At 40.9% G+C, this 17,300-nt stretch overlaps 1 protein-coding gene across 1 annotated transcript in view; it reads right to left on the reverse strand.

Annotated features, from left to right (window-relative positions):
- The window catches only part of CORIN (corin, serine peptidase), a 197,838-nt gene that overhangs the window by 142,209 nt on the left and 38,329 nt on the right, over window positions 1–17,300 (reverse strand). Inside the window, exon 3 of the mRNA XM_040966358.1 lies at window positions 14,684–14,884. Within this exon, the coding sequence (XP_040822292.1) occupies window positions 14,684–14,884 (201 nt within the window). The remainder of the gene's footprint in view (window positions 1–14,683; window positions 14,885–17,300) is intronic.

Below are 17,300 nucleotides of genomic sequence, written 5' to 3' on the forward strand. Positions count from 1 at the left end.
CAAAATGAAGCTTACAAGGCTAGGCATCACTGCTGGCCCCCAGGCAGCACTGCTGGCCCATCACTAACAGGAATCCAAGAGCTGGAGCCAGAGTCGGCACCCAAACCAGCACCAAAGCCAGAAAGCTGGTATAGGACATGGAGATGTTATCTGCTGTGCTCATTATCTGCCCTCCTAATTTTCTAATACAAATGGGTATTGCTGTCAATTTCCCTTGATGTACTCCTTCAATGCATCTCAGAATTTCTGTGAGAAATATATTTTTATACATATCTTGATTTTTCATCAACCTAAAACCTCTTAGAAAGGATACAGCTTCTCTTTTAAACTGAAATGTATTTGTGTACTTGTATGATATTCAATGTTATCAAATGTTATTTGAGAAAACATTTAAGTTATCTGTTTGCCATTTTATATAAAAGATACTTTGGAAATGCAAAAATTTCTTCAGCTTCAATGTGAACTAAGTTCATATTTACATGCCAAATTAGAATGAGGACCACAGGGTAAAGATAACGTCTCCATGGGACATTTGGAAACTACTAGAAGAGGAAAATAAATGTTCAGCAAAAGATAAGTTTTCTAACATCTAATGAAATGGCAAACATTTAGCAACTAATTTTTCTCCCTCTCCCTCTTACAATCCTGCCTTCAAATAGATACATCTTGACAAGAAAAAAAAAGCTGTGTTATATGCTGTGATATGAACAAACCTTGAGGATATTATATTGAGTGAAATTAGCCAGTTGTAAAAAGGATGCATACTGCTCCATTTTTGAGGTTTCAAACCTACAGAAGCAGAAAATAAAATGGTTGCCAGAGGTTAGAGACAGAATAGGACATAGAATTTCAATCCTGCAAGCCACAAAAGTTAGTGATCTGAACAAGGCAAATATAGTTAGTACTGCACACTTAAAACGTCAGAGTAGGGATGGCACTGTGGCACAACTCAAGCTGCTGCTTAGAGTCCCGAGCTCTGCCAGAGCTCTGCCACCCACTTCCAATCCAGCTTCCTGCCAATGCACCAGGGGAGGCAGCAGGTGATGACTCAAGCACTTTGGCCCCTGATACCCCTGTGGGAGACCAAGAAGTTTCCTAAACCTAGCTTTGACCCAACTCAGTCCCGGCTGTTGTGGGCACTTGAGGGGTGAACCAGCAGCTGAAAGAGGTGTGTGTGTGTGGTAAGAGGTGTGGTCGCGTCTTTCCCTCTGTTGCACTGTCTTTCAAGTAAATCTTTATGAAAATTAAGAGATTAGATTTCATATTGTGTTTTACACCACAACAAAAACTTAAGAGAAACTTGCCCGTTCTGTGCCTGATCTTTAGATTAAACCTATTGATACACCAAGCCTTTTGGAAAGAGGTATCTGTCCTATAAATAAGCAGCTCTTCAATGGCAACCCTTTTCCTGTCTGTCACTGTCAGACAAGTATTCTCCAGGACTGAACACCAGGCTACACAACTGCCCCTTAAATATCATTTGTGGTTAACCAGATTTGGAATCCAGCTCTTTGAAATGGAATCAAGCTCCCCTTAAGCCACGGATTTCCCTACTCCCATGTGTCTTTTTCAATGACTGCCTGTTGTTCCGCATTATTCTTTGTGGCAAAAATACACTATAGTCCCTGGAGCTGTTCTATGTGGCTTGTAAGACTGGCTCTGCCACCCACTAGCTGAGCAGTTCTGAGCAAAGCATTAAGCCTCTGTGTGCGTTTCCTCGTCAGTAAAGTGAGACTAATGATAGTATTTATTTCACTGGGTTGTTGTGAGTAGGAACAAAGTAAACATATTTCAACTCCTGAGACCTGTTAGAAGCACATGGTGAGAGCTATGGACATCTTGACTGCAGTGATAGGCCCCTCCAGGGTCTTAAGGACTACCCGGCAGACACAGTGCTGCCACCTCTAGGGTAAACTCCACTGTGAGGCTCCTAGTCCTTGATGCACCCTCTGGCATGACCTCCTTCATCATGCTTTACAATTGGCCATGCATGACCAGTTGGCCTATTCCCATTCCCTAAAACAAGCAAAACCCTTAGATTTAATTAAGAGTTCTATTTCCCATTCATGGCAACCCTCTCATTTTGTTCATTTAAAAAAGCCTAGTGAACTGTAAAGGACACATCATATGGCGACATAATCCCTGCAATTTCACAGCTATAGGGCCATCAATAAACAGTCATTGTCCTGTAGGTATGTCCTGAAGGGCACCACCCTGTGCACATCTATAAACATAAAACCAAAACACACAAGCTCCCTGAGCTCTACTACTTCATGAATAGAGAATCAAAGGCAAATTCGAAGGTAGGATTGTAAGTTTCTATATCTCCTACTTCCCGAGGTCATGAAAACGTTTTTATTATTCAATTATTTTTATTATTCAATAATAATATAATAATAATATTCAATAATAAAGGTGCAGAGTTGGCATCCTCATAACTTATAAAGTTCAGAACAAGAGGTTCTGGCCAAATGGCCCAAGCCAATCATATTAGTGCTTTGATTTTTTTAAAAAATTGTAGATTAGCATGATTAAAAAGAAGCTCCAAAAACAGATTTTAAGTTAAATTTTAAATAACTTAAAACTTTAGAAAAGTGTTTAAGATAGCATTTAAAAAGTACAAATCAATACTGTATAATAAATGGAAAATAGTAAAATAGACTTTGTTCTTCGGTCTCTGAGCCACTAAAAATTTGGGCCCAGTATGATGGCTCAATTGGCTAATCCTCCCCCTGCAAGTACCAGGATCCCATGAGTGCTGGTTCTGGTTCTGGCTGCTCCACTTTCCATCCAGCTCCCTGTTTACAGCCTGGGAAAGCAGCATAAGCGAGTCCAAGTCTTTGAGACACTGCACCACATGGGAAATTCAAAGAAGCTCCTGGCTTCTGGCTTTAGACCAGCTTAGATTTAAACAAACAATGTGTCAGAGAAGAAATTAAAGAAGAGATCAAAAAATTTCTTGAAACCAACAAAGACTCACTAAAAAAAAAAGAAACCAACAAAGACTCAAATACAACATACCAAAACTTGTAATAAGATACTGTGATGTAACATATGAGTCAATAATTACAGACAGATTGCATATGATCACATGAGATTGTTAATATCCCTTTAATCATTATTAGTACTACTACCCAGGGATCACAATGATCTAGTCCATATCGTACTCCCATTTGACCCACATGGGTCATACACTAGCATTAATTTCTACATGAAGATATTAGACACTCTTTTGTACCACCCTAGCATCACATCGATACCCCACTACAAGTTCAACAACACCAGCGAGATGAAAGCTCGCTGTTTCATTTTGCCAAATTTTTCTTTCTTTTTTCCCTCTCAGCCTGAGGGGGACTGTACCTAAGGGGAGGTATGAAGGAAGTGCAGCGGGAATAAATGTCCATAGGCAGAAACATAAGTATATTCCCATACTTGCAATACAAGGATGACTCACAGTGAAACAACAGATACATCCGCACATTGTTGGGAGACACTTCAATGGCAGCATGACGGACTTCTGAGGGTACTCGGAAGACTCCTAGTGAAAGACTCGAGAGGAAAACAAAGGGGGTGGGGAGCGGGAGAGGAAACCCCAATGCCTAGATCAGCTAAGCTCTGGCCATTGCAGCCATTTGGAATGTGAACCAGCAGATGGAAGAACCTTGTCTCCTCTCTATAAATATGTTTCTAAGAAGAATGAGTAAGTCATCAAAGACTTTCTCACCACAACTCTCAAGTTATCAGTAAGGTTCGTGTCTGAAGATGCTACTAGACAGTTAAGTATTTAGGAATTCTTATCTACCTTTACATTTTGTACAGCCAATTCCCCAGAGCTTGGCACGCAATAAATAGCTTAATAATGAATAAACCAGTGCTTCACAGTGCATTAACCGGGGCTCTCAAACATATTTCGCAAACCTTGGAAGACTCCATAGGGACAACAATGGTCCCATAGGTACTAACAGGTACCTCAGATTCTGCCACTTCAAATACTGCATGCAAATATTAGGTTAACGAAGCAGAGTAGCAATATAGAAGAATCAAATGTGTTTATGCTGAAACACAAGGAATGGTTTGCATCAAATGTGAACAGATGTAAAGCTTTTGGTTTGGCAATCATATCGCCATACTTATTTCAACTCCAAGTAAGTGAAAAGGCATAGTCTCTAAAGGCACATGTAACAACAAACAGATTCCCATTAGAAAGATTTTTTCTTTCCTCTCAACACAAAATTGAACAAAGACCAAAAACCTGAGACACTCAGCAAGCCAAATGATTCACGCAAAAGAACACACAGGGCCAATTTTCTTTCAGAGCCAGCGAGTCAAGTAAGTTGCATAATGTTTCATGTTTCACTTTTGTCGGAGGCTTTGGCTTGTAAAAGAGCATCACTGTCCTGGAGTTGAGTAGAACTGTTTTTACACTGCTGTTATCAGCTTGCTACTGTTCTTTGTGCATCAAAGGTCCGGGGCTGTTCCTCCTCAAGAGGAAACTGATAATGAATCTGGAGAGGAAAATGTTAAGCTCCGTGCACTCCGGCCATGGCTGCTGGACTCTCACCTGCTGTTATGAAATGGGTCACTAGCACACCACCTCTGTGGGTACATGTCACCCAGGGATTAATTCAGGACTCGGGGCTGGCAAGTTTGGCCCAGAAATCTTTGGAAAGGGAAGATAAACCTGTAGCCAATAGAGAGTGAAACCAGCACTGTTCCATGGCCCCTGTCAAGAGCCTTGCTCTGCCTGTAAAATTGAGTTTGCTCTTTCTGGAAAGAGCCCAACAGGTTCCAGAGAAAGTCATCCAAAGATGGAAAAGAAAGGAGAACAGGGAACGAGAAGGAGCTTATTCTTGCACTTTTGTTTCCTTTCTGTCTCTCCCAGGAATCATGAAGATCTTTACTAGAAAGGCAACAGCCAAACTAGCGTGTAATAATTAAATGAATCATGAACTTTTGCTTAGATAATAGCCAGAAATCCATGACTGTCTGGGTCTTCTAACTGTCCAAGACAGCAGCCTGATTTACTACACTGAAGAGAGCAGACAACAGAACTTGGAACTGGGGTCCAACACCAATGTCCACCATTTCACAGAAGGGGTGGTGGCCAGGGTACACAACTTTGGTGACTTTTAGAGTAGACAAATACTGAAGCAGCAGCTCAGGCAACCATCCTGTTCTCTGAGGCACCCACAAGGGCTTCTCCAGAGCACGTGTCCTTAGAATGCAAACGTCCTACGGCCCCACAGAATAAGCTTGTAAAGAAGAATCACACCTGCTTCCATTAGCTTTAGGCTAAAATTCCATGGAACTATCAACATGAGCATCATGCAGAAAAAGCAAAGGACAAGGACTTGCATGGTAACAGTTGTTACAGACACTTCAAACTACTACTTATTCTCATCCCCTTCATAAATTGATAGTTAACTTACTGCTTGGGTGTCATTGCTTCATGTATTAAGGAACAGGCACACACTATTACATAATGAATTCATATTTTTAATATTTTATTAGCTGCATGTAATATATAATTGCCGCCTTCTGAATTCTGTGTGATTTTAAACAAGAAAGCATCCCTCTGAGAAGACATCTATTAGCTTCAAATTGTCCGAATCCTTGACAGAAAAAAGTCAAGAACCTTTGTACAGAGAAACGCTGCCTTTTTTTTTTAGGAGTGTTACCCACACAGCTGCAATTCGGGGACCTCCAGCTAAGGGATTACACAGCCTTTCTAACAGGAAGAAAGTTTTGCAAGCCAACATGAAATTAGATATAAATCCCTTTATGCTCATAGGTTTAACTGACATTCACTTGCACAAATAGAAAAAAAAAAACTATGAAGCTAAGAAAATTCACAGTATTACATTAATGTGCGAAAATTAACACCGTTCTGCTAAAACCCACTAAATGTGGTACAGGCTGCTGTGGCACAAGTTCTGAATTTGAGAAGTATGTATTAGTGTGTATCCTCGTTTAGCCACTATAAAAGCATCCTTTCTATAATATGCCAATACGTAGGTTGTTCTACGGAGAGTAATACTTATCAAGTCTGCTTCCAATTTTGTTCCTAAGTAGCCAGGAAAGGCCTAAGAAGCGCAGTTTGGTAACAATAACAATATTACCATAAATAAAAGCCACACGGACACCAAAACATCACTATGCCTGTTACTAAGATGCTTGTCCAAGTGATTCAGATGAAGCTAAAGGTAATGATGTTATTATCATTGGATAGGGACGCCTCGCAGATGGAGACGATCTACACGGTACACAGAGGAATCAGCAGGATACAATTCCTGGGCACGTCTTTTTTTGAACATACTAATTTGGAAGGCAGAGTGATACAGGGAAAGGAAAAGACAGATCTTCCATCCCCTGATTATCTCCCCTAAAGAACCACAACAGCCGAGACAGGTTAAGCAGAAGCCAGCAGCCAAGAAATCTATCCTGATTTCCCACAAGGGTGGCAAGGACCCAGGCATTTGGACCATCTTTCACAGCTTTCCCAGGCACATTAGCAAATCACTAGATAAAACGCAAAGGCGCCAGGACTTGAACCAGCACTCACCAAGTCTCTTGTAGGTGACAACCAGCAGGGTCATCCACCAAAGGCAGACCAAACCATCCATCAACCCACATTTTCACACGTCTGTACAAGCTTGCACTGCAAACCACACAAGCTGCAGAGCTCAGGGGATCACTCAAGGGCGGCAGAACTTTTTTTGAATCAGGACAGGATTATAAAGTCTGGTAAAATGGATAAGCAACTAACTGTACCTGACTTCAGATGTCTAATTATGTTCCTCTCCAAATCCCACCTTGGACTACTGCCTAACGAGTTGTAATACAGGTAAAATTCCAAGACCTGCTATGATTTTCCTAGCTTCCCACTGTAGACTGTAAAACTAACGGAAATACCACATGTTAAACAAAGCTAGAATGATAGAAATGATGTCAGGGTTTGGGATTGGTGCATAAGCTTGTTACACTTAGTAGCTTTGGAGTGTGTAATTTCATAACCTTCATGCCCTCTCTAATCACTGGTATTTTCTAAAGATGTATTTTTATTGGAAAATCAGATACACAGAGAGGAGAAGAGACAGGGAGATGATGATTCATTCCCCAAGTGGCCACAACAGCTAATCCAAAACCAGGAGCCAGGAGCCTCTTCTGGACCTCCCAGTAGGGTGCAGTGTCCCAAAGGCCTTGGTCCATCCTCGATGCTCTCCTAGGCCACAAGCAGGAAGCTAGCTGGGAAGCACGGCCACCAGGATTAGAATCAGCACACTTATGGGATCCCAGGGATCCCAGCACATGCAAGGTGAGGACTTTAGCCACTAGGCTACCAGGCCGGGCCCTAATCATTGCTATTTTTAATAGTATTACTATCAGGATACAAGTCATTTTATTTTCAGGAAAATGACATAACTCATACACACAAAATGCTCCATATAAAATGAATGCCATTGGACCCGGCGCGGTGGTACAGTGGTTAAGGTCCTCGCCTTGCACGCCCGGGATCCCATATGAGCGCCAGTTCTAATCCCGGCAGCTCCACTCCCATCCAGCTCCCTGCCTGTGGCCAGGGAAGGCAGTCGAGGACAGCCCAGAGCTTTGGGACCCTGCACCCGTGTGGGAGACCAGGAAGAGGCTCCTGGCTTCGGATCGGCATAGTATCGGCCGTTGCGCTCACTTGGGGAGTGAATCATCGGACGGAAGATCTTCCTCTCTGTCTCTCCTGTTTATCCGCCTTTCCAATGAAAAGAAAAAACAAACAAAAATGAATGCCGTTATTAGGGAAGAGGTTAAAACAAATGAAACACACAACACGATCTAGTCATTATAACAAAGAATTATGATGAGTCCATTGCCTTGGAGATGAACAGTCTTGAATAAAAAAGCATGTAGAAAATGCATGTAATCAGAATTAGCCCATTTTGAATATGCATATGTATATACATTTACCTCAGATTACGAGAGTATGGATTAAATAAAATCATACATGTCAGTTGCTAAAATGGTTGCACATTGTAAGAATGACATGAAAGGAAGAGAATGGAGGACTTCCTATACAGAAAATAATGATTTCAGTTAAAAATACGTAATCACAAATTGATGAAAGATAAACAGCCAAGAATTCTAGTAAGCTCCAAATAAAAAGAAACCCACACATTCCCAAACATTCAAAACTATGTGAAAGAAAATCTTGAATAATGGAAGAAGTCATGTATCAAATACAAAAGACCATTAAGATTATCTGCAGATTTCCCATGAGAAAATTTAAAGGCAGAGGCTGTGGTAAAAGAAAAGCCAATGAAGAATTCAATTTTTCAATGTCCTTAAAATGCAAGAAAGAAATCAAGATGTTCAGGAATAAACAAAAGCCACTAAAACTGCCCAGGAAGAACATTGAAGGAGTTTGTGCACTCAGCAGGAAACTTTCTGAAACCACACCAGGTAATGCCTGGACGGCATCCCATGAACCAAGATACTCATAAAGAAAAATACATGGATGTCAAAAAAACAGTATCTACTGGTTCTGGTTTTTTTGGGCTCTCTGTACTACTGAAGCAACTAATATATTTTAAAGTAATTATTAACATAAAGCTAGCAATGATGTAACGTTTAACCCCATATTTTGTATTCTCTAATTGAGGAAGCTAATGCATTTTAAAGATTTTTTTATGTGGGAGCACACAATATATTAAAAGGGAATCTTGTGACAGCAACTACCAAAAGTATGGGACAAAACTGCTAAAATGGGGCAGAGCTGAAGTCAACTGGCATAAATTCACATTTGAGTGCTAGAGCTTTAGGATGGTAAATTTAATTTCTTATAAATACAACTTAAATAGTGAATTACAAAAAAATTTCACCTGACTATAAAAGACAGTAACCCAGCTAAATGAAGGAACAAGAAAGTGCTAAAGGGCCCAAAGCGATAGTGTAGTGGCTAAAGTTCTCATCTTCAATGCACCAGGATCCCATATGGGTGCCGGTTCTAATCCCAGCAGTCCAGCTTCCCATCCAGTTCCCTGCCTGTGGCCTGGGAATGCAGTCAAGGATGGCACAATGCTTTGGGACCCTACACCCACATGGGAGACCTGGAGGAAGTTCCTAGCTTCAGACTGGCTCGGCTCCAGCCATTGCAGCCGCTTGGAGAGTGAACCATCTGATAGAAGATCTTCCTCTTTGTCTCTCCTCCTCTCTGCATCTCTTTCTTTTTAAAAAAGTTATGTATTTTAATTGGAAAGTGCTAAAAAGAACATAGAAAGCAAATAGCAAAATGACGCAAGGCTCTCCATGGCAATAATTACTTTAAATTTGTGTTTTTCAAAGATTTGTTTATTGGAAAGGCACATTTACAGAGAGGAGATAGAGATTTTCCATCCATTGGCTCACTCCAAGTCCCCACAATGGCCAGAGTTGAGCGCATCCAAAGCCAGGAGAGCTTCTTCCCAGTCTCCCACATGGGCACAGGGTCCCAGGGGTTTGGGACATCCTCTACTGCTTTCCCAGGCCACAAGAGAGCTAGAAGGAGAGTGGACCACCCAGGACAGCAATCTGCACCCATATGGGATCCCAGAGCGTTCAAGGCAAGAACTTTAGCCACTAGGCCCCTACACTGTGGCCCTGAATTTTATTAAGCTCTCAATCAAAAGACAGATTCACAGCAAGGATTAAACACTAAAGATGCAAAAACATTATCCAACTATATACTGTCTACAAGAGACGAAACAGTTTAACTCAAGACGAAGAGACAAGGAGGGTTGCACATTATTAAAAGCTGTTATATAACAAGATGGAACATTTCAAGTAGTTACATGCCTAATGTCAGGCCATCAAAATACACAAAGCAAAAACAGAGCATCAAAGGGAAAAATAAGCAGCCTTAGGATAGCTGCAAGTACACTCAATGAATAAGTAGACAGAGGTTAAGCAACTGACCAAGGAAATTAGAAATATCCACAAAAGTTGTATGAATAATCACAGCAACATTATTTACAATGGCTAAAAGTAAGAGGTAATCCTAGCATCTATCAATGGATGAATAGATCAGCAAAATGTGATGCATAAATACAATATTATCTATCACTCAAAAGAAACCGGAGTCTTGATACACACTAACCCCAGATGTACCTTTAAAATGTGGGAGTGAAAGAAACCAGATTCAAAGGAACACACACATTGTAGGATTCCCCTTAATAGGAAGGTTAGGAGTAGGCACATCTGTCGAGTCAGAACGTACTCACTTGAACCAGGAGCTAGAAAAAAGGGGAAATATTGAGCAAAGAATATATAAGATGTTATAGCAATGAAAATATTACAACACTGCAGAGTGATAACAGTTGCCTAACTTGAGGACTATTTGCAAAAAATCTTTTGAAATGTACATGGTAAAAAAGCAATGTTATGATATGTAATTGTTTCAAAAAAGAATTTTAAATGAATGAAAAGTTGTGTGTTTTCATCAGCAAGCAGAAGATGTGGAAGTAATAGAAGTTAGTAACAGAACACTTTAGGCTTTCACATTAATTCACTCATGTCAATTTCATTTTAGGTCAGTTTCTAGATTATTTTATGGTGAGCCATATTGTATTTAATCAAAAAGCCCTTGATCAGCCAATTTTCCCTTTCCTTAAATGCGGGTAGGTTTAAATAGTTGTAAAACATACAAGGCAAAGATGAAAAAAATTGAATCATACGATACAGACTGAGCAGGAATCTGTCCTCAGTTTTTCCACTCAAAATCTGGAAAAGACCAGAGTGTCTGGCCATTATTTTTTGGACTGAAGTGGATTTAAATAGTTTCATTATATGCCAAGAAGTCAAGACAATGTCTCAACTAGGGGATAATAAAAAACTCTGCTAGAAGTTCATGTAGATATAAAACACTAAATATTTTTAAGTAAAACTGATTGACATCAAATGGCAGAAGTGTGATCAGGCATCCCTGGTAAACATGATAAATCATATGGTAATAGGTTAAGATGAACACTATAATTATTTTATTGAGCCCTGGCTATACACCTGTAAGGGTTATTTTCTAGAATACTACTCTATTTTGCTAGGGTTTAAATTGTACTAAGAGAACCAGGATGGGGTAGACAAGCCAGATCAGGCCACAATACCAACCAGTCCACATTATAGCTGAAACTGGGTGCTGGCTGAATTAGGCTGAGCTGCAGAACCCACCAGCAGTAGGTGGAACTAGGAACAGGTTGGACAGAGCCAGGTTGAAGCAGTCGCTAGTGGATGCCAAAGTGAGGCAAGCCATGCCAGTCTGAGTACAGTAGATGCCAGATCCATGAGCCCTGGGGGCAGAGGGTGGAGGGATCCAGTAGGGCCATGTTGCCTAGCCTGGATCCCTTGGCCTGCCTGTGAGAGCTTGACTTTCTCAGCGGAAGAGATAGAGTGCTGGATTGCAGGCCTAGATACACAAGGAAGAAATGGCAGTCCACTGGAGTCTGCAGAGGACATCTGGTATCATGGCAAAGGAAGGAGAACAGAGCAAATTGGAATTCTAACCCAGCCAAATGATGACAACAAAATCAGGGTGAATGGAGACTCTAAGATCAATTGTGTCAGCCAATGAACATTGGAAGGGTTCCCTCATCCTTCAATTGGTGAGATTGACAGCATTTAGGAACTATCAAAACCACTTGGGAAGAATTCGGTGCACGCCACATGGGGACCCTGAGTTGATGTCAGGTGGTCATTCCCCATCTCCAGGTACTGGGGCGGTTGTGAAGCTGGGTATAGCTTCTCCCTTTGTCTCTCTCCTTCTCCCAGATACAGGAAGACATGGACGAATGGAAATAATGATCACACCTATTTCCCCTATTACTTAATCCTTTCCATCCTAAAACAATGTAAACGTCCTTAAAAAGAAAAATTAAATGTGCTCAGAAATGCACATTTTGTAAGTGAAGTAATAAAATGAAGAAGCATCAATACTTGAAAATAGCTAGCATAGCAATCCCAAGAACTAGATTTCCACTTCACATTTACCTATTATTAGGCAAGTGATGTTAGATGCATCAACTTGATTTCTCTAAGCCCCATTTCATACGATGAAAAATTACTCATTATATTTTCTGTCTTTTGTGGGTTTTTTAAATGTTTATTTAATTGCAATGCCAAGTTGCAGAAGAAAGAAAGATCTTCTATCTGCTGGTTCATTTCCCAAGTGTTCACAACAGCCCAAACTGTCTCAATCCAAAGCCAAAAACTTCTTCCAGGTCGCCCATGTATGTGCAGGGGCCCAAGAACTTGGGCCATCCTCCACTCCTTTTCCAAGCCATATCAGAAAGCTGAATTGTAAGTGGAACACACCCATGTAGGATGCCAGCACCACTGATGGAGGCTTAGGCTACTACACCAGTGCCAACCACAGCATTTCCTGTCCTTTGTATCCTGTAGGTGTGGGGAACCTTCTCCCTGCCAAAGGCCATGTGGATATTTATAGCATCATTCACAAGCCACACAAACTTAAGAATCAGGCTGCTATAGATTTACTAAATTTTGAATCCAGCCTTAGCAGGGTCAGACTAAACGATTTCATGGGCTTTACAAAACCCACAGGCCAGATGTTCCGCACTTCAGAATTACAAGGAAGATATACAGACGTGTCTGAAAATCAAAAAAATTTGGGGGCTGGCATTGTGGCATAATGCATTAGGCCACTGCCTAAAGACCCAGCATCAAATATGGGCACCTGTCCCAAGACCCAGTTGCTCCACATCTGCTTCAACTCCCTGCTAATGCACCTGGAAGAGTAGCAGAAGATGGCCCATGGCATCTGCTTGGGAGATTTGGAGGAAGCTAATGGTCCTGCCTTCTGCCATGCCCAGCCCTCACCGTTGTGGTCTTTTGGGGAGTGATCCAGCAGATGGACAATCTGTAATTCTGCCTTTCAAATAAACAAATCTTTTGAAGAAAACTATCACACTCTATAAACATCTAAAAGCACTATTGCTGAAATGTATGAAAAATTATCAAATCCCTTAGCAGAAATTAGTTTAGTTACTGTAGACATATACTGAGAATATTTGGGCAGGTACAAAGCTCAGTACAAACTGTCAGGTACATTAAAAACACAGAATGACACATCCTCAAAGGTTGTGACCTTTCTCCATTAAATCATTGTAATTTCATCTGGATTTCCTCTACATGTCAAATTGCACTCCTTCTCCAGCAATGTTCCCTTCAGAGGAAGAGAAAATGAGTCAAACAGACTTCCATCAAACTTCCAAATGGAAGCGCAATGGCCATGTGTTTCTTCACTCCCAGGGCATGTGTTTGTCAACCTTATTTGAAATGTAACAAATGACAGAGCTTTCAAAATACAGACAAATCCACTTAGAAGAAAAATCACAGTCCACTGTAATTACAACCACATTAACCGGGCTGAATTTTTGTTCAATTTTCTTCTGCACCTCAGATGGATGGAAAATACTGTCTTAAAGAATAATGAAGTGCTTCAGACATGACCAAAATATAAAACCTCAAAATTAAACTCCTGAGGAAAATAAATTTAACTTGGCACAATTCTGGGTTACAGTATTACCATCAGGTAACCCACACAATCTGGATGAATCACCGGTGAGTACTAGGCTTTAAGAAACAGTTGAAGCCAATAGACTGCTCTGTGAAAAAAAAAAAAAAAAACATAGATCCAGTCTGTCCGTCTGGGGCTGGAGAAGCTGAATAATCCTGCTTCTAAAACACTGGCCAACATCTACTGCAATAGCTGAAAGGTTACTTAATCCTTCCCTTCCTGGCTCAGATAATAATAAATACTCTGTCTCAGGCCTAAGATGTGAGAGCCCTTTGTGGGTTTTCATGAGAGAAAAAAACAAACAAGAAAATGATCATGGTAGATGGGCTCTGCATAAATCCCCAATCACATAACCATTTTAGGAAGTAGAAAATGATAGGCAAGACAAAGATGCAACAAAGTTCATAGCAAGACTATGTTCTGGGTCCTTTGTGCCCACATGACCAACTTAAAGTGAAGTTTCATTATGTTGGACTTGAACCCGCTTACACACAACATTCCAAACGTTTCATAAATTTACTGGAAATCCAGGAGATTTCAGGTGAAAGACACATCCCAGAATGTGAGGTGTGCCACCAGCTCATTGGCCCATGTTCTTCCATCTGTCCCACTTTTCCTCTAGAATAACTCCTGCCTCCATCCCTGAATAAAATAGTTTTGCACATGCCCTTTCCCTCAAAGTCTATTTCTCCGATATCAACAAGTAAATTTCATAGCCAATAAGTAAGATGGAAGCAAAACCAAAAGCACAGGTGTCTCAAAAGTAGATGGGGGCTCAGCATCCTGTTAAGAGTTCCCTTCAACAAGCCAGTGAAAGAACTATCAACACTGACAGATGAACCCCACATTCACAAGCAACTCCCCCTGCACCGGGGCAAGCAACATAAAGATCCACTTCCCAGAGACAATACACAACATTGACAGCTTCCTGTTTTCTCTCACACCTTTTGTGCACAGCTGAGCTGAGCTGATGGCATTTCATGTCAAAGAACAGGGCACTCAGCTAGGCTTATAAGGTAAATTCTGCCAGTGTAACCGGTAAGTGATTGCAAATCCACAACAGTGGTTGCACACACAAAAACCACCTGTGTTCCATAGGCCACCTACACTCAGCACCTTCAGACTTACTTGGATTCCTCTGACTGTGGTCTTCTGTGACTGCAGCATCCGTGGTCCAGGCTGGGACATGTTGGCTGGGAGGTAGAGTCGATGCCAGCGTTCTCTGGTTATAAACTGCATTTGTAAGAATGACTTCAGACCCTTGGACTTCACCATCAGTGACCACAAGTTCACTCCCATTGGATTTAAAATAGGCCTTTTTTAATGTTCCTAAAAAGAAAAAATATATATTACTACAAGTACTTTTTTAATCACATTGATTAAACTATAGAGCTACTTTCCCATAGGTCATTGCATATTGGCAAATAGAGAAAAGATGCAGCCCAACTCCTTCCTTGGCAGGGGCAACTGATCAGACTTCTCTACCACAAGTCACACAGCCCTAAAAAAATAAAATAAAATCTTGCTTTAGACGTTCAAAGTTTAGAGACCAAATCTCCCATCTAAAGTTCCTAGTATCCAAAGAACTGAGGGCCCCTCTGCCTCTTCTAGGACCTGCCATAAACAACACATGATGTATCTTAGTGTTTGCTTACAGCCTAACTTTGTTCATTGTGACCTGCCATCCAGGACTCATGAAGTATGCTCTGCCTCTCTCTCAACTGCACCTGCCACCAAAACACACAACACTGCCTGCTGGCTTCAGCCTTCTAGTTCCCCATAATTTATACTAAATCCCAGTGGACTACCCACTACGTGTAAGTAAAAATAACAGGGCTCTACATATAACCAGTTTTATATCAAGGATCCAAAAAAGTAAAACTCTCATTACAGCACACAAAGAAACGATCTTCATCGGTAACCAGAACCTATAAAGTAACTACATGAAACAATAAATATTCACAGTGACATTATCAACTAGTCACTTTCTCAAAAAAAAATGGAGGGTGGGGACAGAATGAACAGCTAACATAAGATTAGTGAGAATCATCTATCTTTGTCTCTAGCAAAAACCTTCAGGAACACTGGAAGAGACCATGCATTTTTAACTCAGCCAAAATAGACAGCCCGACTGTGTTTCCACAATATAGCATGCCACAAAAATAAATGAATGTGATATTGATACATCCATAAAAATACCCAAGGGAGATTTTTCTAAAAATGTTTCCAGCGAATGCTCTAGTTGGCTCTCCCTTTTCTAAATAATCTCATGGACAATTAAAAATAAAAGAAACATAAATAAGATGTTTAATATCAGCTCATGGAAAAAATTTCTCTACATGTGCTTGACACTTGGAAGACACGAACTACGAATCAAAATAGAAAAGCAGCTGTTTTCTAACTGATGGAGGTCAACAATTCCATCTGCCAAAGGAGTCCAAACAAAGCGGAGGAGTCAAGAGCTAAGTCACGTCCACGCAGCGCAGGTGAAAAGTGCCCAAGCTGTAACTGAGTAAACATTCAATGCAGTACAATGAAGGACTCGCTTTTTATGTTCAAGTGACTTCCAGTTTTCAGATCGGAGTTACTGTACGACAGGTGTGATGATCACATGAAATGGAACTTTTTATTAAAAAAAAAAAATCACAGCAAATTTTCATCCATACTACTTTTGCTTATTGTGGCATAAAAATGTTTTTCACCTAGTACAACATTTCTACTACCACTACTGTGACTGCAATGAATATATACGGTACAGTAGCGTCATTTACTTAGGCTGACCGAGTCAACATCCAGCTTGGTCAACATGCCTTCAGCAAATGCCAATTCCTCAGCCTTTTACCCGTCAGTAATTTTCTCAAGATAAATTCCTTGTCATAGAAAACATTAACAGTCGTTGTTGACGTTTTGTTTGTAATTGTCTCCATTAACTCAGAGGAAGGCACACGCAGCCCATGCGTTATATGAGGCCTGCAACATCATCTGGCCCTCCAAGGCATCTGCAGGCAGGACTTGAAATGTAATAAACCTACAACAGCATAACTGGATCAGAAGTCTATGATCCACAAATGGAATAAGTATCTATACTGTCCTAGACAGAGAAAGTAGTTCCTCCCCCTTTTTATCTTTTTTTAACCTAACGACTAAGTTATAAAGGAAGATTGAAGGGGCCAACACAGTGGCTCAACAGGCTAATCCTCAGCCTGTCAGCATAGGCATCCCACACAGGTGCCAGTTCTAATTCTCTTTCCCTGCTTCCAAGCCAGCTCCCTGCTTTGTGGCTCAGGAGAGCAATGTAGCATGGCTCCAGGCTCCTGGCTCAGACCAACAATGGCCATGATGGCCATGTGCGAGCCAGCAGGTAAAGGATCTCCTTCACCATCTCTCTGTAAATTTGCCTTTCAAATAAAATTTATTTTTAAAAGATTAAGTAGTAATATCTGCTTACTCTGAGAAGTCCTATGGAAAGTAACTTTAGGTTACTGACTAGGACAACAATTTTTTTTAAAAGAGTCTCCAAAGCAGCCATTCAGTCTAGCCATTCAGATGCCTGAATCCAACGTCCGAGTACCTAAACGCAAGTCCCAGCTCTTCTCCCAATTCTAACTCCCTGTTAATGCTGACCTTGGGAAGCTCAAGATTTTGGGTGCCTAACACCCATGCGGTAGATGTGGAACAAGTTCTCAGCTCCTGATCATTTGGGGGACATAGTAGATGGGAACTGCACCCCCTCTCCTGTCTCTCC

Source organism: Ochotona curzoniae, unplaced genomic scaffold (assembly GCF_017591425.1).
Source record: "Ochotona curzoniae isolate NIBS_2020 unplaced genomic scaffold, NIBS_Ocur_1.0 scaffold_4505, whole genome shotgun sequence".
In the NCBI taxonomy this organism is placed as follows: Eukaryota; Metazoa; Chordata; class Mammalia; order Lagomorpha; family Ochotonidae; genus Ochotona; species Ochotona curzoniae.